Raw genomic sequence first — 23,741 nt, 5'->3', positions numbered from 1 at the left:
GGTTGTCTTGTCTCACCGTTTCCTAAGAAGAACTCGTTTAATAAATTCAACCTCTAGAGAATTTTTTATCTGTTTGTGTATACATATAATACTTTAACATACAAATGATTTACAAGCTATTTTGCTTTTTACAGAGGAAAAATTAAGTGTTCTGTGCAAAGTGAATTCATTATGCCTTACATTTTGAGTAATTTTTTGGTTTTATTTAAATATGTACCATATAGATATCTTTTGTTTTCTGCATGTATATTCATATTTTCTGTACCTTTGAACGAATGCTTTGAATTATTCCATTAGGGTGATCTAGGAATTTGGATCTAAAAAAAAATGAGTTGTTATTATTGGTATGTGTTTACATGGTTTAGGATGGAATACCTCACACAATTTTGTGTTACCTTATTTTTTATGTACCAGACCTTAATGATAAAGTAGGTGAATGGCACTGCTATAGTTGAAATATGTCTCAAATATGCTTCATGCTGCATACACTGAAGTGACAAGGATCTCACTGATGACCAGCACTGTTACTTCAGGAAAGCTTACAGCAAATATTTCTGGTCTTTACACAGAATTCTTGCAGATTTCTGTCATCCCATGGACCAGCAAGGAAGGGCATAAACTATACAAATATGATCTGGAGAATATTCTGAATTGCTTATAGGGCAATATAATTAGAATATTAGAATTAGAATTATTAGAATAGAATATTAGAATATTTCACTGCGAATATTAGTGAATATTAGTGAATATTAGTGAATAGAATATTTCACTGTGAATATTCACTTAGAATATTTCACTGTGGACTCTTGCCCAGTTTATATATTCATTGCTAGTTCTTGGTAACCAAAAGTTAGAGAGTGCATTTCCCATTGTTTTGCACTTGCTTATTGCCTGTTACCATTCGATATCAGCCACCAAGGTGGATGATGTCTGAAATATTTCTTTAACATGAGACTTTTTCTAAGGCCAAAGCCAGTGCATGGTGTTTTGACAACTTCCTACTAGCATGTCTTATACACATTTCCTAAAGTCAGATTAATTTATTTTGCATGCCAGTAAGAAAGAAAAAAAAAAGAAAATTGAAACAGCTGGAAGGAAGAAAGGAAGATTTCCTATTTTTTTAAAGCAACTGACAGTATAATTGACAAAGTATGAGATGATACTCAGAAAAACAGAAATAAAAATTTTTGAGGAACACTGCTAGTGTAGTATCTGAAATTAATTGAATTGGGCAAGCAAGCCACAGACATGATGGTTAAACCTGTGGTTTTTATTGTTTGTTTTTTTTGTTTCTCTTGCTCGTATATACAGTTAGAACAAATTAACTGAGGCCACTGACAATCCCCAAAGAAGAGAGTTTGTACCAATAAGTTATGAATACACTTTCCTTCTGTCGTGGTTGCAAGGGAGGTGAATTTTTTTCCAGGGGGATGTGGGCAGTCCAATCAGTAATCAGCTTTTCTGCTGGCACCTAGATTGGTCACTCGGAGGTTTGGACACGCCTCTGAGGACACAAAGAGTTAAAAGCAGGAGTCTAGGGGGTTCGGCCTCTTTTTCAGATCCCGGTTTCAGCAGAGAGACGTGTCAGGCCTCCTTCCCCTGCCCAGCCACGAGGCTGGGTGGGGGAGGGGAAACACGTGGTCGGCTCAGGTAAGCCGGAGCCCCCGGGGGGGGGAGAAGAGAAGGGACAGGACTGGAACTGAGCTGCCCCGTCCAGGATGGAGGGGTGGAAAACTGTGGAAGTGCCTTCTGTGTGTGCTCACCCCCCCCCCCCCAAACTCCGGGAGAAGGTGCCCAGCCACGTGGAAGTTGTGGAGCCTGGGAGTGCCTGAGCCTGCACCCTGCCGAAGAAAAAAAAACTGTTAACCCTTGTGTAGCAGAAAGAAACTTTTCTTAGACATTGATTCTCATGACTGGTGGTTTCGGAGAGAGGGAAGCGGCCTGAGACTGAGATGATAAAGCACAATTGGAAGGAACCCGATGGAAGAATGAGAGGAGTAGCCTTCTGAGCTGGACTTCTCTTGCATAATGTCAGCCATGGACTGAACTTAAGTCTCTTTTGAACATAAACTGCATTTTTGGGTGGATGCAGCTGCCCTTGCTTTTGCTACAGTGACTGGCACTTGAAGAGTGGAGCGAGCAGAGAAAAGAGGAGGAGGGTGAGGTGGCGCCCTCTGCCCTCAGGGCAGACCTGCTCCTGGAACCCCGGCCCCTGGGTAAAAAGGGGAGAGCTCGGCATGCAGCATCCTTAAAAAGCCCTGTATGTAGTTTTGGCCTATGAGACAGCGGTGAGAGCGCTGGACATAGGAAAAAGAGAGAGTCACCCTGGCAGACTTCTCTGGGCGGTGCCACGGGTGACATGGGAACACATAAGGAGTAGACCTGTGTGTTCTGGAGAACAGTTTGTGGTGCCAGAGAGACTCCTCTCTCCCTTGCTGAATTGAAGATTAGTTTTTTTTTGAGTGGTGATTGTTTGATCTAAAACCCAAAGGTTGGTCTGTGAAAAGTGATGGGTGGGGAGGTAGAAACTGGGAGAAGAAATGTTCTAAGAAGTTTTTATTTCTGTCTCTGTGTGTGTTTAAGAGTATTTCTGTCCCTGTTCTTATGTAATTAATAAAGTTTTGGTGGGTTTTTTTTTTTGTTTTCAAGATTTAAGCCTGCTCTGCTCTGTTCCTGATCACATCCCACAGGAGTTGTTAGAGAAAAAACATATATTCATGGGTGCATTAACATCTACATTCCATGTATCCTTTTACTGCAAGTAAACTGTATTTGATGGGGGCATTATTGAGTGGATGTATTTAATCTGTGCGTGTGTCAGAAGAAGACAAGTAATATCTTTGTGCGTGTTTCCAATTGCCCTACGCCATCACTGAGAAGTGCGGTCCTTTCCCGTCAATACTCTTTCCCATCCCTCCCTCTGGTGCCTGTTGTTCTGGCACAAACATTTATATGGCCACATAGGGAGCCACATCTGACAGCTGAGAATTTAAAATGAATTTAGTAAAAAAAAAGAAATGTGAGGGGCTCAAAGAAGAGTGTTGTTTATCTGAGTGGAAAGAGATTCAGCTTCACATTGCCTAGAACTCTGATAAGGGCTTTGCCAAACACAGACCTGGTAGCTAAAAGACTATTTCACACTTGAGCAGATGCCCAACCAATATTAATATTACAAAGCAGAATGCAGCAGCCAGTAATGTGGTTGATTACAGACTGAAATTCCTGATTGACCAACAGATAAATATGTTCTTAGAAGAAAGGGGAAGATGAGCAATGGGAATGATAATAGCGGGCAACCTCAGAGGGATCCCCAGGGAATGGGGGCCTGTATCAGGGATAAACAGGGATATAGAAGTCAATATCCCTACCCAGCTCAACAGCTACTTTCTCTGAATGTTTTCTGAGGATATCAAATAGAATAGGAAATAGAACTGAGAATATAAACCCACAGGTTAAGCACTCATTTATAGTTTGTCCTGTGGATCATGGGAGGGAGATGCATTTGGGATGTGTTTCTATAATGTGGAGTGATTGTCTTTTTGTCGCTTCTGCCCTTTTAGAGTTTTTTTAAGTATGCTGTTAGCTTTTAATACTTTTTCCTTTTTGTTACTCAAGCCTGCATCTGAGGTGTAGAAAATGATTAAGAAAGAACAGCTTAAAAACACTGAACACGCTTGACACTGAGATTCCCTGGTACTGTCCAGTCTCCTAGGTGTTAAAAGAACAAAAAAGTACCTCTGCTTTTAGCTGAAAAGGATAGAGTAGAAACTGGAAGATGGGTCTGTGTTATGGAACTCTTCCAGTGATCAGCATTGACAAAGTAAAATTTCAGCCAGCACTAGTTAGGGGAAAGAAGCACCACAGTCTTAAGGGAAATTACAAGAGCAACATGATCAAATATCCTGCCTTTGATCATTCCCCTAGCTCCTTTTTGAGGTGTATTGAGAGTATCACTAGATAAGTCTTACTGACTTTCAAAGGCCAAATTTATAATTTGGTGGCATTTATTATCAATTAACTATTTCTTTTAGGGAAAATACTGCATCTAATAAGTAACTAATAAGCATTTGTCATGGTCAGAACAAAGTATTTTAGTTCTTAACTGATAACCAGTCAAAAATAATAAGTCAAAAAAGAGAAGATCAGAACTGAGCATGAACCAACTACAGTTTGTAAATGAATGAGAAGCACATCTGCCAGATGTTGTCAAGATGCTACTGAAATAAAGCAATTGGGCCTATTCACTGTAACAAGTAAAGTTATGAAAGAAGCATGCTTTTTATAAAAGCTGTAATCATTTGTCATGTATACCAATGCAGTCATTTCTGAGATTCTGCTTCAAGCATCAAAATTATTTTAAGTACCTACATTTTCAGATTTTGGGCAAGGGAAAAATATTTTTATAAGTGGACAGAGAAAAAAACCCAACCATTCTACATGTAAAATACTTTTATATCAAATTACATTCATTCTAAAATAGCCAAATCACTCAGTCAAACTGCTGCTAGAATAATATTTGTATTTTATTGCTATTACTCTGCTGTTAGTGGAGAGTGATATAACTCATGACCACCACTGAAGAATGTGATCATTTATCCAGACCTAACATGGAAAATGTGAACCATCTGGTTGAATCTGGAAGTTTGTGTTGCCTGCTAGGAAATTGGCAGGTGACTTTACAATATTCCTTTAGCTAGGATAGACTTTTTAATTTTGCTTCTAGGATTTTGCAGAAGATTGTACAATCAGCTAAATAGTGCTCTCTTCAAGGGTAATCAGGAGGTTTGACATCTTTGGCTGCAAAATGTTGACCTAATGATATAATCCAGAAATGGCTAATTTGTCATTCATAATACTTGGTGGGTAGATATTGGCAGTACTGGTTGTTTCCTGACTTTGAATCTTTTGCTACAGATTCAAACTTTCCCATTCCAAACTTTTTATTTTCTTCTTGTATGTCCAGCAGTGCTTTCATGTCCTAGCCATCTCTAACTTCACAAATAAAAATACCATTTCAATACTGCACTCTGTTTGCAGTTTGATATGAAAACCAGTGGTCTTTCCTGTCATCTAGGTTATCTGCCTAGAAAAGACATTTTGCAGAAACAAATTGCCTATGTCAGAATTTCCCTCTCTCTTGTTTAAGTACTATTTGGCCTAGCACAAAACTGAGCTGGAAAAGTAACAACTGAAAGAATGTGGGTTGGTTATTTGTCCAAAACAAGATTCAGGTGAAATATCTAATGAATTCAAGCTAGGCACAAAGAATTTATTATTTATTATTTATTATTCTGTCATTCCATATACCAAAAACAGTTCCCTCTCTATATATTAATTAATCTTTTTATGTCATGAATAATGTTAATATTTAAAATACAGCTTGACTGGAAAGAAGCAAAGAAATTTTCCACATTGTTTTATTTCACTCATTCTACTGCACCCTTTCTAGAAGTTAGTTTAACATCAAGTGGTAGTAAATGTGACAGTAAAATATTTTTATGTTGTTGTGTTCCTTTTTTTTTCTTTTGAGACAAAGCACTTATCACTTACAGGCATGTGGCCCTAGTCTGAAAGATGAATTGGTTCATTCACTTCAAGTACCACATAACCATTCACACACCATCAAGCTTAACACTATTAAAGGGTAATTTCCCCTGTGGGAGCTATGCCCAATACAGATGCTGTCACTACAGTGTCTTTTTATCTTTCCATGGCAGGTAAGGAGATTTAAATAAGAGGCTTCATCAAAAGTGCAATCACAGACATATTCTTCCTATTGAAATAGCCATGAAATAGGAAATAAACACTCCTAAAAATCTTAGTACTCCGAAACATTACCAAGAAAACTTCAGTGTACAGTTCACACTTTGAAATTTTGTAATGAAATCAAAACACGTGAGATGTCTCATGGGCTTGGCAGTAGAGGACAGAAAATATTGTTGGATAATTTGCATGTCCTATTAAATTCTGAATGGACACAGGTCCAAGTAATCAAGGAGTATATTTTTTTTGCCTTCATTTCTTATAATCATTATGATTTCTTTTTAATTTTCTCATAATTTCTTTAGTTTATTATTATGGGTTCTATATTCTGTCAAACTTGATAATTAAGTCTGTGGTATATTCATGTTTTTGCTCAAATATTTGGACTAAAGTTTTATCTGCAGTAGTTTTGCCTGGTTTCATGTAAAGATGAATTGTCTAGGGATGCAAATAAAAAAATGCTTTCTGAATAAGTATAGAAGAACAGAAAAGTTATAATTTTTTTCTTTTTTTTCTTTTCTTTAAGAAGGGACAGTATTTTTTATCTTATTTTAAATTGCTTTTCTGATAAGGTCTTTTTGTTTTCATTTACACTAGAATGAAAAGGCTTTATTTCTTTAGATTAATTTTGTGTAACTTAAGGTCACAGAGGATGTCGTCTTTGACTTAAATGGGATCAACAGTTACATCTAAAACTTCCTTTAAAATTTTTGCAGCTTTGGACTCACAGCTTAGAATCATCTTATTAGTAAAGCCAAACCAATTTATATGCCCTGTAGATACGGATTTGAAGTTTTTCCAGAACATAAGGCATGTTTGCAAACTGTTTTGGTAAAGTATGAGTAACCTAAGTACTATTTTTCATGTCAGGGAAGCCCTGCTGAGATTCACAAGCCTCCCTGTGGCAGTCTTGCTTGCAGGCCAAGATGCTTGGCTTTCTTAAATCACATAAAATTCAGGTTCTGCTCAAAGTACTGAAGGTGATATCTCAACAGCACTGGCCTTTTACCCAAGAGTTCAGAACTTAGCACAGTAATAAGTCAAAGCCTCATAGATACTAATTCTCCCTTATGCCTGAGGGAAGTCAACTTACTTCTTCCAAATGAATATTTTACCCTGAAGTAATTGAAAGTGAAAGTGAAAGGGATATTATTTTCAGGTTTTTTGAAGCTATTCTACTTTTCATTGACTATTGCCAAGACCCAGTTGGGTCAAAAACCATGAAAATGTGAGCATTTGGCTATCCATAGCAATGCGTCACTCATCTCAAAGGAAGAAGAAAATAGGAAAGGCTGAATTTCAATCCTCCTTTCTCAAAAATACTTTTCTATTATAGACTAAGCATTCTTTGGATCAAGCCTATAATTCAAGAAGTGGCTTGAAATTTTGTACCAGATGAAAACCAGTTTGGAAACGGAATGTTTTTGGTTTTTTTTTTACTTGAAGCAATTTGGTGCCACAAGCATAAGGACTCCTACACAAAATTTTATTCCACGGAAATTTCTATGCTGAGCTCTTCAATTTTTCCCATAAATGCAAGCTGTCTAGAGCAGAGCCTGTCAAGAGCACTTAGATATTTCTCACACTATATATTCAGTTATTAGTATTGTTTGGTATATTTATAATGGATGAATTTCATCCATGGTCAGAGGGACAGCCAAGAACTGCATACCACTTAATTCATGTGTAGGCCTGCATATTAGCCTTAAAATAGACATTTAATGGGACATAGCCTTCCTTTTCCCCTTCTCCCCTGTCCCCTAGAACTTAAGTTAGATGTAAATTGTGATAACTAAAATTAGTAGTGAAGTTTTATTGACAAACTATATGGAGTTAAGCCCACATAAACTCTTACTGCTAGGTCAAAGGAATGGATTTAACTTTGATTTTTGATAAATAGAACAGAGTGCAGTAGTCTGGAATTCCCTTGCAAATTTACCACCCATAAAGGTACAGTTTTAACCTACGGCTCTGGTGGTAAGAGTCCAGCTGAGTCCTGTGCAGGTTTCAAAGTCAATTCATATGTTGAGCTGAGCTCTTAAGAACAGGATTTTCTTCTAAAACTGGAAATACTATTAATATGCCACTGAAAATGTCAGGGGTTTAGAGCTATCCTTTCAGAGCTCTTAAAAGTAATCTTTTTTATAAATAAAGTGAAATTAGACATAAAAGGTAATCATTTATCATTGAAGTGTGATATTAAGTACTCAAAGTGATGGTAATGAAGTGCTCCCACAGTAGCCATAATCTGTCATCAGATTTCACAGGTGACTTCTCTCTAAGCTTTCAGTTTAGTGTAATACTTCCAGTCTTGGTGGAAGGTAATAAAAAACCTAGATACATTATACGAGTAAGTCATCAATGTGAGATTAAACAAGTATTTTTTTCTGTGATTGTATATTAATTATAGTTAATTTTAATTAGATTCTAAAGATTAAATAATAAAACACAATAGGTTTATTAAATTCACTCTTTCTATAAAGGTAATTTTGAGAGAGCAGGTGGAGGAGAAGTTCATTCAGAAGTTTAACACATCTGTGTTCCAGACTAAAGGTCCTGTGTAGCCTATAAAATAAGGACTTTTCACTATATGAAACAATGTGGAAAAAACTGCATTTTAACCAAAGTCATGCACAACTCACATACTGCAAAAATTATGAATCAAACTGCAAATAATATTGTTCAATTAGATATAATTTCTTCTGCAGCTACAAATAAAAATAACTCTTGTTCTCATTGCTATTATGTTCCAAACCATCCAATATGTCAGTTAAAACCTGCTGCCCTTCTATTTTCATTTTTTATTAAATTTACTAGAAACATGAAATTTATTTACTGTTTCAGTATTTTACATCATATTCTTGATAATAATTTTGCTGCAATTTTTTGAAGATGTTCTTGAAAGAAAAAATGTTCGTAAAGACATTTGTTGAAGTTCTCAATAAATAGAAAGTATTTACAAAATGTTTATTGCTTATGCAGGAGTTAGTTTTGTTTGTGGCTATATAATTTCAAATGAATTGATTTAGTTTATTTGATTATTTCATTAATTCAATAGACTGTATCAAGTAGAGCTTAGTTTGGATTTTTACGTACATTTAAAGAAACAGGAAAGTATGAAGATTAAATACCCTCAAGAACTTTTTTTCATTAAAATTACATAACAGACTCAAGATTTTGGGTTTGTTGGTTTGATTTTTTTAATTGGTTTAGGTTTTTACTTAAATTGAAAAAACAGGCTTTATTTTATAGTGCTAGTAAGGGAATTCATAAAAGTCAAATCAGTTCACTTATTTTATGCATATTTTCTGAAACATCAGTAAAAGATAGCATGTTTTCAGCATATTTCATCCTTCTTGATTGAGATGATGCATACTGAATACATAAAAAGTGTTGGGGTTTATTTTTCCCAAATGACCATTTTTATATCAGCTTCAACTCTTATCTATTTGTCTTGCATCCAGTTATGACCATTGTACTCCAAAGCTAAGATTTTCCATTATTCATTTCAACACAGTAGTTACTAAAATAGCTAACTGCAGCAGTCTATGCATATGTTTACAACTTTTTACATTTTGCAGTAAAAATAAACTGAATTATAAACAAAAAAATTATCTTTGAGACACTGTAGGAATAAAGTAGCTGAGTGAGGAAATTAATTCATCCATCTGGCACTGTGCATACAGAAAACCAGGTATTTGACCAAAGAAAGAGGAGAATCCTAAAGAATTATTTGGGTTGAAAGGGACCTTTAAAGGCCATCTAGTGCAATCCCATCTTGCAATGAAGGTTGGGCATATTCAACTACACTGACTTGCTCAGAATCCCATCCAGCCTGACTTTAAATGTTTCCAGGGATGGGGCATCAACCATCTCTCTGGGCAACCTGTTCCACTGCCTCATCACCCTCATTGCAAAAACTTCCTTTGTTATATCTAGTCTAAATGTACCCTCTTTTAGTTTAAAATCTTTTTTCTTTGTCAAATTGCAACAGGCCCTGCTAAAAAGCCTCTCCTCATCTATCTTTTAGTCCTTTAGGACTGGAAGGCTGCAAAAGGTGTCCCCAGAACCTTCAGTTCTTTAGGCTGAACAACCCTAACTCTCTCAGCCTGACTTCCTAGGAGAGGTGCTTCATCTCTCTGATCATCCTTGAGCTCTCCTCTGGACTTTATCTAACAGCTCCATGTCCTTCCTGTGCTGGGTCCCCAGAGCTGGATGCAGCACTCCAGGCAGGGTCTCAGCAGAGCAGAGGGGCACAATTCCCTCCCTGGCCCTGCTGCCCACGGTGCTCTGGATGCAGCCCAGGATACAGCTGACTTTCTGAGCTACAGACATGTTAAGATATGAGAGATGCCTCTTCCCAAATTAAAATGCATATGAGTCCATATGCCAAAATCAATAATAGAGATTTTATTTAACAGTAAATGTGAGCTAGAGAGACAGAAATAATTAAAAAACAGGGGAAAGGGGGGACAGGGTGGGGGGAGAGAGAGACAGAGATCGATCAAGCAGAAGGTAGTCATCACCCATAGATCCAGCATCATGTTGTTGGCTCTTCTTCACCCCGGACTTCTTGGTGGTGAGGGTGCCAAGGTGTTTACAAACTTTTTACTGTCTACACAGTTCTCTTATTCTACTGGTTAAATTATTTCCTCACTTCTAATGCTAATTAGTCCCATTCTAATGCTAATGAGTCCCATGCTCAGTCTTTCTCTCCTTTTGGGTTTCTGGGCCATGAGTTGGCAGTCGCAATCTCCCCCTGCCAGAACTTTCACCCTGTCAGAGCTGACTTCAACATAATTGCTGAGTTGGCTTGCCCTGTGGCCTGCAAATTCTGCATTGTCTTTGTCCATTGTTAGTAATACATTCTTCTCCTCAAGTCTTGTTAGCCTGCTCCTTAGTCTGAGGTAACATGAGGTAACACTTGGACAAGAGCACCACTTTTACCTTATCTCAAGTTCCCACTGTGGTGGCTTATCTTACAGTCCAAGCTCCAAGCATGTGACATGCATGAGTTACAGAGCTTGCCACGGTGGGAATTCTTGCCTGGATGCATTACCCAGGATGTGCTAACCAGATCTTTCTCCAGCAGGCCTGGAGCCAGCACCATCCTGTCACTCCATCCTGTGCTTATCTCTTGGCAAAGTCCTTCTGTGGTAACAGTGCTTGAATAAGATTTCTTTGTTGTACAAATGTGTAAGAAAATAAGTATACAAAAATTTAAATATAGATAAGCAGAATATGGTTATTTTATGTTTTTAATGTTTCCAGTGTGGTATTTTTCTCTGATGCAGCAGATAGAGCTAAAAGACTCTTTGAATAGTAATTCAGATTGCACTTTATAAATATCTGCAGCAACTTATGTAAATACATGTTACAATTTTCAACCAATAGTTTTTGGCCACTGGATGATTTGCTGTGGTGTTTGGTCTGTTCTTTCACTAACTGGAACTCTGATGCTCAGTTATTATTTGACCAGGAAGCCAGAGAGAATTTCTTCTGGTTTCTGTTTTGGTTGTTGTAACTGATAGAACCAGGTTTTCACTTGAAAGAATTAAGTTTTTAAGTTTCTAGATAGTTTTCCATGCATATTTTCTAGTGATTGAAAGTGATTCTTTTATTAGTTGGTTCTCTCAGGCTAAAATCTGTGCAGAGAGCAACACAGATGAGGAATAAATAGAGTCAAAGTAAATGTAAAATGCCTTCCTGATTAGAGAAATATCTTTGAGGTATTCTTTCAAGTCTATTAGACTTGGGAGTCTAGTAGCCACCTGTGCTGGTTTTGGCTAGGGTAGAGTTAATTTTCCTCTCAGTGGCTTGAACTGTGTTTTGGATTTGTGGTGAACACAGATATCAGAGGGATGGTTTCATTATTGGTGGGCAGGGCTTACACAGAGCCAAGGCCTCTTCCACATTTCATGCTGTGACACTGGTGAGGAGGTTGGGTTGCGTGGGAGACTGGGGGGAGACACAGCCAGGACAGGTGACACAAACTGACCAAAGGGATATCCCAGAGCATGGGACATCATGCTTAGTATATAAAGTGGGGAGAAGAAAGAGGAAGAGGGATGGACATTGGAAAATATGATGTTTGTCTTCCCAAGTCACCATTACACGTGATAGAGTCCTACTTTCCTGGAGGAGGCTGAATACCTGCCTGTCCTTGGGAGGCAGGGAATTAATTACTTGTTTTGCTTCACTCATGTGCACAGCTTTTGCTTTCCCTATTGAACTGTCTGTATCTCAACCCATGAGTTCTCTGGGTTTTACATTTCTAAATCTCTCCCAGATCTGCTTATGGGGTAGTGAGCAAGTGGCTGCCTGGTACTTGGTTGCTGGCTGGGGTTAAACCATGACACCACCATAGTAGAGGTGATGAGTAAGCCCAGGTAACAAGCTAGCTCACTTTCTAACTTTCTGTAAGAGATGCAGCCATGTAAGAGCATTAAAGGAAAAAGAAGTGGGAAGTTCAACGTCTACTGGAACTGCCTGGAGAAGTGCTGCATGGGAGCTGTTTGGAGAACTAGGCAGTGGAGAGGACAACTGGACATATCTTTGCAGAGGAATATGAGTTGGAGAGGACCGAGATGCAGTGACTCACTCAGCCTCTCCAAGTTGGGGAACCAGCAGCTGGTGGAGGTCCTGGAACAGGCAGGAGTAGGAGAGACAGGTTGTAAGTCAGTGATTTAGTTTAGTGTTACATGTGGACTTGGCAGTGTCAAGTCAGCAGTTAGACTTGATGATCTTAAAGGTTTTTTCCAGCCTAAATGATCCTATGATTCTATGTGCACAGTGGAAAAAATATACTTTCTCTGAACATTTAAGAACTATTCTGCACTCCTGGAAAGTAAGTAGTTTCATGTAGACTGAACTGCTTCAATGTCTTTGGTGTTATTCTGGAATGGCTGAGCAGGTACAGTAGAAAGTGTGGCAGCATAAAGAGCAATAAGGAGATGTTTTTTGAATTAGAAATGTAGGTAAATTTATCTGATAATCCCTGATGTTGAAAATTAAATCTTTTGTAGATCCTTTTGTATAAATTTTAAATTCTACTGGGTTTCAGCAGGCAGAAAATTCTGCAAGGAAAACCTCCCCTCTAGCAGAACTGTTGCTCCTGTTAATAACACACTACTGAGAAAGCAGTGCAGAGGCATGTAAGTAATTCTTTGTGAGGAAGGATTTGTTAATCTTTAAAAGGAGAGGTGTGGGAGAAACTTGTGTTTCGATTAAAGTCATTGTGAATTTAGGCGATTCAGTGGAGCATACAGAGCTCAGTGCTGTAAAATACTGAACCTCAGGGCTGTGATCCAAAAAAGCATTTAAATACCTGCCTATTGTCATGCTGTTGAATAATCTTATAGCGGGAAATATATCTTTTTATATTCTTGAAGATGTATTTCAGTATGCTCTTCAGAAGTAGATCCTTGGAACTTTCAGGGTTTGAGCTCATGAGAAGCAAGGAGTACCAATAAAGAACTAAGTACAAAGCAACCAACAAGGAATAACATCTTCATATATGAAGCTGCAGCAAAGAAATGGGCAGGAAAGAGACTTGAAGACTACTGAGTACTGCAAACAAAAAGCCTTAGTTTCTTAGTCATAGAGTGTGTTGTTATATTTGAAGAAGCCAAGATTGTAAACTAGATTAGATATTGATGTTAATCATGTTACTGAAAATCAGAGTAACAATACTGAAATCACTGTCTGATTAACTACTCAGTTTTATGATTGCATGCTGCAAAGCCAGAGTAGTTCCATAATGCCAACTGACTCTCAATTTAGCATATTCATATAATCGTTTGAGGTAGGAAATGAAATGCTAGATACAACAATAGAAGGAAGGCATGTAAATGGATTTAAGAAGGCGATTCATACTTCTGAAAGAGAAAGAGGAGGGAAATCACTGCAGCCATGTGTTAAATATTTGGGTTGAATATAAAAAAGTAGAAAATTGCTTCTGTTTTTCACTTTGCATAATGTAAGTACAAGCCCTGTAGGATTGCTGTCTCTCTTTGGTTCTTGATTATTCATGGGTTTCTTTAGATGGACTACAGAAATGGGACACAGCATCCTGGGATGCTGGCTAAATCAAAAGAAAAACAGGTTGTTGAATGCTGTTATTGTTAGACTAATCTTTATTTTCCTTTGTGTATCGCTTTGTTTTGTTTTCCTCCGTCTCATATAAAATACTGCAATCTTCTTAGGTTCCTTTGAGTCACAGAACTGCACTGTCAAAAGACCACTGGGGTGTTCATATTGCTTCTGCATTCTTTGTAATTGTAATTGCATTTCTAATTTGTAATTCTGAACAACAAAATGCTAAGTGAATCAAAAATCTTGCAACTCTGTCCCAGTGACCCAAGGTAGAACTGTCATACTCTGTGTTTTGGTACTGGAAAAGGTAATTAACTGATGCTGGTGGTGCCTTGAAAAACTGTTGGGATAATCTAGTTTTCATAAGATATTCAGATAACCAACCTGTTTGGATGCTTTCAGGATCTGTAGCAAACACATAACTGTCACTTAATCCCCACTCTACATTTTCATTTAGATCCTTAAACATCTTTGATTTTTTTTCCCTCTAGTCCAGTCCAATACTCCTTAAACTCCACAGATATTTCTGTCATCTTTAGATAGTGTCCTAAATTAAGATTGTGATGTTTATATGATGTCAGCATAGCATCATTTCACTTCACAGCTGGAGTTTTGAAATAAGTCTTCAAAACTGAAAATGCTTGTACAGATTTAGTGGCTACCACTTAATTTTCACATTCACATGCTGCTTTAGACTTCAAAGCAAAAATGATATATGGAGGGAATAAGAGCCTAGATCTGATTTTCAGGCGTGTGAATTGCTGAGCAGTGCCTGCCAAGAGGATGGTGGGCTGATCCCCTTGCCATGGCAGAGTGCCTCGTTATCCATAACTTCATAACCTGCTTTTCCCTGCCAGCCTGTGCAGTAGGAGGTGTACAGCTGAACTCTGAGCTTGCATCAAGTCTGGGTAACAACTGACACTAAGAAGAGCAGTGAAATCATTACAGGATAAAAAAACCCAAAACCTTAAAGACTGTCAGCAATGAGAGATCTCTCTGTTATCCTAGCTTTAATACTCCTTCTTCAGTCCAGGGCTTCTGCAGAGTTGACATCTGCAAAGCACAGTATCAGTAGACTGTTCAGGGAAGATGAATTTAGAGTTTCCAAAAAAATTAAAATCTAAGTCCTCGGAATATTTATATTCAAGTGAAGAGTTTTCAAATCATACAATAGTATTTCCCTTATACAACAAAATCTAATTTGTCATAATAAACTTCTTGCAGTGTAATAGGAAACTAGTTCATTTAAACTTGCATGCAAGGATTTCCAGTGCAGCTAATCTGTGAGCATCACACATGCTTCATTACCTGGATTCTGAGGCAGGCAGTGAAGTTATTGCTGTAAACATTTTTAGGAGTGGGAATTTTGAGGACCAGACCTTCAATTTGTGTACCAGTTGGGTATAGTTTTGTTGCCTACAAGGAAATGACACCAACTTTTGCCAGCTGAGACTCTGAATTGTGTTTTTCTAAATGGTATCTGATCAGTTTTCTGTGTAAAGCAGTGCTTGCTTAATATTTTTCTCTCCTGGTTTATACTAGGGCCCCCCCAGAGAACCGTTTCCCCCAAACAAGACCATGAGGAAAGGAAGCATGACAAAGTGCTGGACAAGGGCAGTGAAAGCGGGACTTCCTGTAACGAGCTGTCCACCTCAAGCTGTGACAGCCACTCGGAAGCGAGCACCCCTCAAGAGAACGCCACCAGCACCCAGCCATCCACAACCCACCAGCCAAACACTCTGACCTTGGACCGCCCGTCCAAGAAGGCCCCGGTGCAGTGGATGCCAGCACCAGACAAACGCAGGAACAGTGAACTCTTTCAAACTCTCATTAGCAAGTCTAGAGAAACAAACCTTTCCAAAAAGAAGGTGTGTGAGAAGCTGAGTGTTGAGGAAGAAATGAGAAAATGTATCCAAGATTTTAAAAAAATCCACATTCCAGATTACTTTCCAGAGCGTAAACGTCCCTGGCAGTCTGAACTCTTGCAGAAATATGGGTTATAGTAATCAACTCTTTCCTGACATATCTCTGAGGCATTTGATGTTTGTTACATTGCCTCTTACCTACTGATGTCATCCTCCTGGCCGACTCTGCCACCAGAGCTATTCCTGCTGCTTATTTCTTTCTGTGAACAGTGGATGTTGGATAGTACATGTTTTTCTTAAAATATATATATAGAAAAAGATAGAAACTTAAAAAATGCAAAAGGTGTCTCATCTAAACCACTTCCTAATAGCAAAGAAAAAGAATTGCATGGTCAAGAAAGATGGGTTTTGAACCACAGTCAGTTGAGCTTAATTATTGTTTTGGAACTTAACAAATAAAAATCTCAATCATCAGTTAACACCTCATTTTATGTCACCATTATCAATGACTCAGACTTGCTAAGGATGAAGAGAAACAGGGTTTAAAATTCAGCTGAACTGGTTTTGGAACTAATTCCCAACATTCTCTCAATGTTAATGCAATAAAGCAAATACCTATTTTGCATGAGCACAATATTACAAATAAATCACACAAGAACAAGAGGTTGTCTGTTGCTTGGAGAATTACTTGTTCGATAACAAGCCTATAAACGTAAAATGTCTAAGGGATTGAATTTACTTTGTTCTGGATCTGTGATTTTTTTTGTGTGTACAGTGTTCTGTATGTAAGGATGGTGTAAATATGCCTTATATTGTTTTATTATTGCACCAACAATGTTCATCTATTAGTGCTTGTCAGGATTATTTCTGTGAAATGCAAATTTATGGCAGATTGTGAAAACTGGTTTGATGGTCTGAAAGTTTTTGTTATGTTAGTTGTTAAAAATGGAGAAAAATAAAAGAGAGTTTAATGTATTTATTAAAAGAATCATCTGGTAGATTTTCTTGGCTGTTGTTATTGCCTCTCCTTTTTGAGTACAATCAAGCAAAGTTTTACTTTTTGTTCAATATTATGACTACTCTCCTGGAAATAAAGAAAACAAAACAAAAAAATATTTCAAGAGTGGGATAAAATATTTAGGGTAGTGCCATTTAATTGGAACTGCCATACAGGCCCTAAGAGAAAGAGAGTTATGCTAAGAAGCAGCACAGGATGAACTAAAAAATCGAGTGGTTTTACTAGCAGAGCGGAAAGCAGTTCCAATTTGACAAGTTCACAAAAATCAGCTTAGAAATAGAAGATTTAAAATACCACAGCAGAGTGTGCTATATTTACAAATTAAAAGTTTCTGTGAATAGTCAGCTCTGTATGGCAAACCTGTTAACTCAGATATGGGAAAATAAATTCCTTTCTCATTACAGAAACACCAAGACAACTGTGGTTCAGACAGCCACAGCTGAAATAGGTAAGGACTGCTGGAGTTCACAAAAGAGCTGCTGAGTTCTTACAGATTTCAAATTATTACTGTGAGCACACAAGTGTACACATACACATTTAGAAGAGTTAACCTCCATACATGTTCTGTAGCACTAACTGCACAGTGGTGTCAGAAGAGATGTTTTACATCTTATGGTAATTTTAAATGGTTTAGCTGAAGTAAAGAAGACTTTTTGTATTATAATTTGCAGGGTTATTACTGATACCTGTATTACTTTTTAGTCCTCTAAAAGGCCACTTTAAGAAATTTCTAGTTGTTTTTTAGAAGCAACTTCATTAACTGATTCTTTTCTTAACCTGTCAAGAAACAGTTGTTCTTCTATTCAGTTAATTAGTTGGCTTCAACATATTTTGACAACATTTTAATAACTTGAAGGACCGTACCTGAGATAAGTCTGGTCTGAACTGATGCAGACCAGTATGAGATCATCTGGCATCTCAGGTTTGCCTTTATGCTCCTTGCTTGCTTCTTCCTGCTCCAAAGGACTCATTCTTTACTTTGAAAGTTTATTGCTTCTTAGACAACTTTAGCATTTACTTTCTAGCTTTTCTAATCTTTGGCTTCCTAGACTTTACCAATTGTTGGTAAAGTGGTGAAATTTCCAACTGTTTAACCATGACTTATCCTCCAGTGGATACAATTCTAGTTTTACTTAGTCCAAAGTTTGACTAATATTGAGAGCTTTGCTTCTATTTGAGATTATACATTTTAGATGCAGACAGCATCTTGAGCATTCCTAGTAAGCCTTGCTGTTGAATTTGGAGTTTTGTTTTGCCTGCCTAATTATTCTCAGTATTCCAGGAAGTAACTGCCTGAGGTATGTTTAGGTGATTTTTGACCCGTTTGTTTTAATTTGTCAATATAAAAATATTTTTATGAGCTGTTTTTTTCTTTTATTATACTGCCTAAAATTTCTCAAAATATACTGATTCATTCTTGAGGAGAACAGAGTATTTTGTTGATAGGTATTTTAATACATGAGTACTGTAAGATTTTTGATAACCTCAACCACTTTCCTTGTTTTCATGAGGCAGGTGAGTGATGTGGCAGATGAATGACATTACTGTTACTTGGTAGCCACAGTGGCATCTTAAGACTAAGCAATTTGGTTGTGGAATTAGACAGTGTACACTGTCCTTCTTTCAGAGTGAAAATTCCAATGTGTTGTAGTGTGAGAGGGCAGAAACCACAGATCATGTGAATGCCTCAGCTGTATCCTCTAATTCCCGTCACACTTTTCATCCAGTTCACCCAGGTAGAGCTCCACCCCTATTTATATAGTTATTACTCTACGGTTTTCAGACAATTAGAGACAACACAAGCTGAGACATTCAGTGGACCAGGGGAGCTTGTGGGTGTTGAGATGGCTACGGTTGGTTGGAAGCTCACAGGTGTTACAAAAGAATTGTATATTGCACTTGGAGGGTTGGTTGTTTCCTATTGTCTTACATTCCTTTTATTTTCCCATGACAGCTGCTTTTCTTTCTTTCATTTTAGTCTTCTTTTTCTCTTCTTTTCACCTGTTCACTTTGTTATGCACTAGAATAGTCTGCCATTGGGATCTGTGTCTTTTATTGGGCTTTAGCAGAGATGGTCAGTACACGAAATATTCACTCCATTTGAAGCTTATGAAGATAATGTTTTTCTGGAAAACATAAACAAAAAACCCAAATCCAAATACTGATATTGGTCAATCCTAAATTATAGTCACAGAATTGTCTGGGTTGGAAGGGACCTTTTAAAGATCATTTAGTACACCCTCCTGCAATGATCACAGACATCTTCAACTAAATCAGGTTCCTTGGAGACCTGTTCAAGTCTCACCACCCTTATCATAAAAAATATCTTACTCACAACTAGTCTGAATCTACCCTCTTAGTTTAAAACCATTAAACCTTTTCCTTTCACAACAGGCCCTACTAAGTGTTTGTCCATATCTTTCTCATAAACTTGTATTTTCTTATTATCATATCTGTGTCGCTCCAGTTCAGAGGGGAGGATGTGGTGGAGACAGTGTCAAAGGCCTTACGTAAGTAGAGATAGATCTGTAGCTCTTCCCTGACCACTGATGCAGTCACTCCATCATAGGAGACCACTGCACTGTTCAGGCAGGGCTTTCCCTTGGTGAAGCTGTGCTGGCTGTCTGCCATAGCCCAGCTTCCAAGAGGATCTGTTCCATGATCTTCCCAGACACAGAAGTGAGGCTGACACGTCAGTAGTTCCCAGGGTCCTCCTTTCCATCCTTTTCAAAGATGGGTGCAAATTTGGTTTAGTGTAATTAAAGACTAGGTAGAGTTTAGTAAATAATTTAGTGGTAGGTTTAAGTGATAATTGCTTTCACAAAATTAATTTTAAATTTTAAATAAGGAAAAAATACAAAGAAGTCATTTAATGTGTTAATTAAGCAAGCACGTTTCTGGAAGGAAAGCACTTCTTGAAAAATAAAATCCTTGCCTCTGCAGATTTTCTTTCTAAATCAACACAATTCCTTTCAATAAGGTCTTATTTAGAATTCAACAAGGAATACATATCCCATTATGTTTTTCCAATGAGTTTAATTCTTAATATTTAACATGTTCAGAAATATAGAATGGTATAGTCTAGATTAAAGATTTGAAACTGACAAAAATAAAATCTTCCTTTGTAAGTAATCTCCCAACTAAGCTAATATTTCATTAGAAAAATGAATTAGAATCTGATGCCAAAGTAATGTTATTATTGCCCATATTTATTTGCTAGACAAGTGAATTTTAAGCCATCATCATAGATGCTGCATGCACCAGTTTTTATTGTTCTAAGTGAATGATGGGGACTGGAGATACAGTTTTGCTATACAGTGATGCTTACATTTTAAAACGTGTGAACAAAGATCAGAGTGACATGCTGGATAGTCTATTACTGAAGGATTATTCCATTAACAAAAATTTTTAAGTCTTAGAATAATTGAAATTAATTCTAAAATTGAATTTTAGAATTCATTTTGATTTCCTTTGAATGAATAAAATATGGTAAATTGCACAAAATGCATAATTTTATGGCCTCCTGTAAAAAAAATAGTGCTTATGCAATATCGTTTGACTTGCTAATGTTGTCTTTGTTCAAGTAATGATGTTTAAAAATATACTTCCTACTGGAGGTGGGAAACCCAAATTAGTAATGAGAGGGCAATGTTGGGTTCCTTTTATAAGTGACTCATGTCCTGAACCAGGCTCTTTGGGATGCTGAGAAATTATCAAGAAATCCTCAGGTTTCTGCAGGATTGCACCACTGGTGTGGCTCATCATAAAAATAACATTCACACATTAGTTCAGTTTATATATTACAGGCCAACAAGTAGTTTCTCATTTTCCAGGATCTGTTAGCTAGGAGGGGTTTTCAGCCTGCTTCATATTTTCCACTCTGCCCCTCTCTTTTTCATTGTTACCACGGGCATATCCATACAGTCACCTATTCAAGGGCTTATCCATTCCTTGCCTGAAGCACGTATTGAAATTCAGAGGAGACGAGACTGGAAACTGGTGGGGGAAGCTGGACACACTGGCAATGTTACTGGTTTCAATAACTTCAGCACTGCTGGCAAGAAGATGCCATAAAGCAAAAGCTGGAAGGCAAAGTCACATTGCTCTACAGCATGTGCTCTGTTTCAGACTGTCAGGTGGCACATTCCTTCAGCAAAGACCAGTCCTCCAGTGAAACAAGGCACAAAGACATTATGCACTGATAAATGAACCACTGGTGCTGTCGGTGTCCTGTTGGCCGCCTACACCTGCTGTGTGTTGGTACTGCAGCTAAACTGGACACCCCAGTTCAGAGAGGGTGGTGCTGGGCTGCACAAGGGGGGTGCAAATATGAGCTCTGAGAGCTCCTCCTTACACTGTACACCACTCATGGGGATATACAGCTTGTTGTAGGCTGCTGTGGTGAGTACTTGCCCTCATACCAGAACACCTTGCATCACTATCTGAAGTGGGATTCTTGTTTTATTCTGGTAGATCATTACTGTTTGCTCAGAAAACAGCCATTCAGTGTAACCAAATCCCAGAATTCTTATGTCTAGAACCACAGCAGAAGATGGCAATCTCTCCTGCTTTAGCACACTCTCCCTTCTTTGAAATTGGGCTTGTGACAGCATGAAATGGGGTTCTGAGAAAACAGAGTGCAAATGGTGCCCAGAAGAGAAACTCAGCACCGACTGTGTTCCCATCTGTTTGGAGCCTGGCACCCTGGCAATCCTTAGCTGCAGGCATTAGATTGGGTAAGGCACAATGAGGAAAAGCACAAATGGACTCAATACAGTTAGAAAAAGTATTTGAGAATTTTCTCCTCCCCTAAGGACTCTTACTCTTCTTACTGAGCCATCTCTTCTCCTCAGATAATAAGGAAAAGGAATTACGAAAAACAGTAATAGACCAGATGGATATAGTGGGAATATCCATGTCTCTGTGTTGTATTGCCTTTTAAAATTTCTTTTTCTTCACCATGTTAATGTTACTTTATGTTCTTTTATATACATAAAAGGGAAATGTAGGAATAGCTTGATGGAATTAGTTCTAGGACCCTAGTTCATATAATCCTTCACAGACATATTAGATGAAGTTCTAGCAGTGAGCATATTAAGTGTTTCAATTACAATACAGTGTAATTTTTAGCAAGCAGTCACCCCAGAACAGATGAGTACCAGTAACAAGAAGTAAATTAAATTTACATTAAAGGAATGGAAATCATAAATAGGCAATAAATAATCTTTCCAGATTCCAAAGCAACATTTAAATCTGAAATACTATCACAGTAACTCTTATCTGCTTATCATGGGTGCAATTCATTCTTTTAATACAGAGATCAATTGATAATGTGCTCCAAACTTAGATTGCTCCTGATATATTGCTGAAAGATTGTTTTCTTCATAAATATATAGTGTACGCCTTAAATGTAAAGTTTTGACAGCAGGCAACACCTGATAGAGTATTTTCATCCCTACTGATTTTCTAGTTTGTCCTAGGAGAAATTCTGAAAACTATCAATCAATGACCCTTAAAAGCTTTATTCCCTGTTTCTCTTCCCATTTAGGTGAATTGTGTGTTTCATGTGGTGTCATTTTTCCGTTGAAGGCAGCATTTGATTCAATGCAGCACAAAACAGTCACTGACAGTGTGCCCCTGAATTGTTCTGATTTATACCCACCCCTGATTTAAATTACATTAGTAAGTTTCTGACATGAGCAGTTGAGGTGACTGCTGAGTGATTGAACACCTGCCATACAGTCAAGAAATGAGCTTAAAGAAGCGAGGGAGAAAAGTAGCCCTCCATGCCACTGAGGATTTGAAGGCATCCCAAAGGATTGAAAGCCCCAGCCCCTCCGGGACATGTCATGATGCTTCTGTCTCTGTAGCATTGTATGTACCTAGTGTATCCTTTGCCAAGGACAAACTTGCTTTCACTGTCTTGCAGAACTAAGACCAGTCTTCAGGAAAAAAGTTGCTATTTCACAGGTTTTATGATGTCAGCCCTGAATGTCCTCATGGAAAAATTAAAGAGCACCTTTTTGCTCTCTGGGAAAAATGTAGGCTTGACTTCTATTTTTGTCACTAAAGTCACTAAATTTATGTGAACAGTTACCTGAAGCTTCCATGGCAATTTAAGTACTGTTGTTTCAAATATATCTCATGACTATTCTTGAACTTCTTCCAGCTGTTCAATAGTGTTTTGGGAAAGAGGATGCACATATTCTAGTTCTGGTAAGTTATAGAAGGACAGGGGTAGGAAAAAAAGATTATTCCCTTCCTGCAATGTCATGGGATGTTTCCATATATAGAATTATTGTTTTTATATTGCAAATTACATCACTTTTTTTTTTGTTTCTTTTATTTTTTTCCCCATCACTTTTTCCTGGAGATATACAGCCCAGATTTTAAATTATTTCTAACCAGGCAGCTTTCTTTGAATGTTCAGTCGTATTTTACTTTTCTCTATGTTTCTAATTACTTTTGAGTCCATCTTTCTTTTTTCTTTTAATCAAATGTCATGAACGTTCCATTTACTTTAACTTTGAGGATAGGGCAAACAAAACATATGAAAGAGATCTTCAAAGGCACACAGAGATCCCAAATTCACTGTGGCATTTAATGAGACTTGAGCATGTAACTCTTTCTTTTATTTCTGAAAAACTCATGTTCTCTCTGCAGTCATCCCCACGCCCTTCCCCTCATCTCAATAAGACCTATGATCATCTCTAACCACAGCTTCCTACTTCCACTCCAAATCAATTTGAATTAATTTTACAACTAAGCTTTCTTGACACTGAAATCAGGAATTATTATGCTGTCCCATTACTTTCATCCACTGATTCTGTAGTGTGTTTGAAAGGAATAATGAATCAAGTTTTTCTGACAAGAGCTATGTTTTAGTACTCATTGTGAGTCTGTCTGATTTCCACACAGTGGTAAACAGGAATTGTCTGAACCAATCTGTGATAGGCATCCCAGTGGGAGGCAAGTAATGATGCTGTTCAGTCAGGTACAGA

General features: G+C 37.7%; 1 protein-coding gene across 1 annotated transcript in view; it reads left to right on the top strand.

The window, feature by feature from the left end:
* Window positions 1–16,714, top strand: part of KCTD8 (potassium channel tetramerization domain containing 8) — a 97,465-nt gene extending 80,751 nt beyond the window's left edge. The window contains exon 2 of the mRNA XM_063401858.1: window positions 15,400–16,714. Within this exon, the coding sequence (XP_063257928.1) occupies window positions 15,400–15,860 (461 nt within the window). The 3' untranslated portion in view covers window positions 15,861–16,714. The remainder of the gene's footprint in view (window positions 1–15,399) is intronic.
* Window positions 16,715–23,741: the final 7,027 nt, after the last annotated feature.

Source organism: Prinia subflava, chromosome 7, assembly GCF_021018805.1.
Source record: "Prinia subflava isolate CZ2003 ecotype Zambia chromosome 7, Cam_Psub_1.2, whole genome shotgun sequence".
Taxonomy (NCBI): domain Eukaryota; kingdom Metazoa; phylum Chordata; class Aves; order Passeriformes; family Cisticolidae; genus Prinia; species Prinia subflava.
Note: the sequence above shows the minus strand (reverse complement) of the source record. Positions and strands in the feature narration are given on the sequence as shown.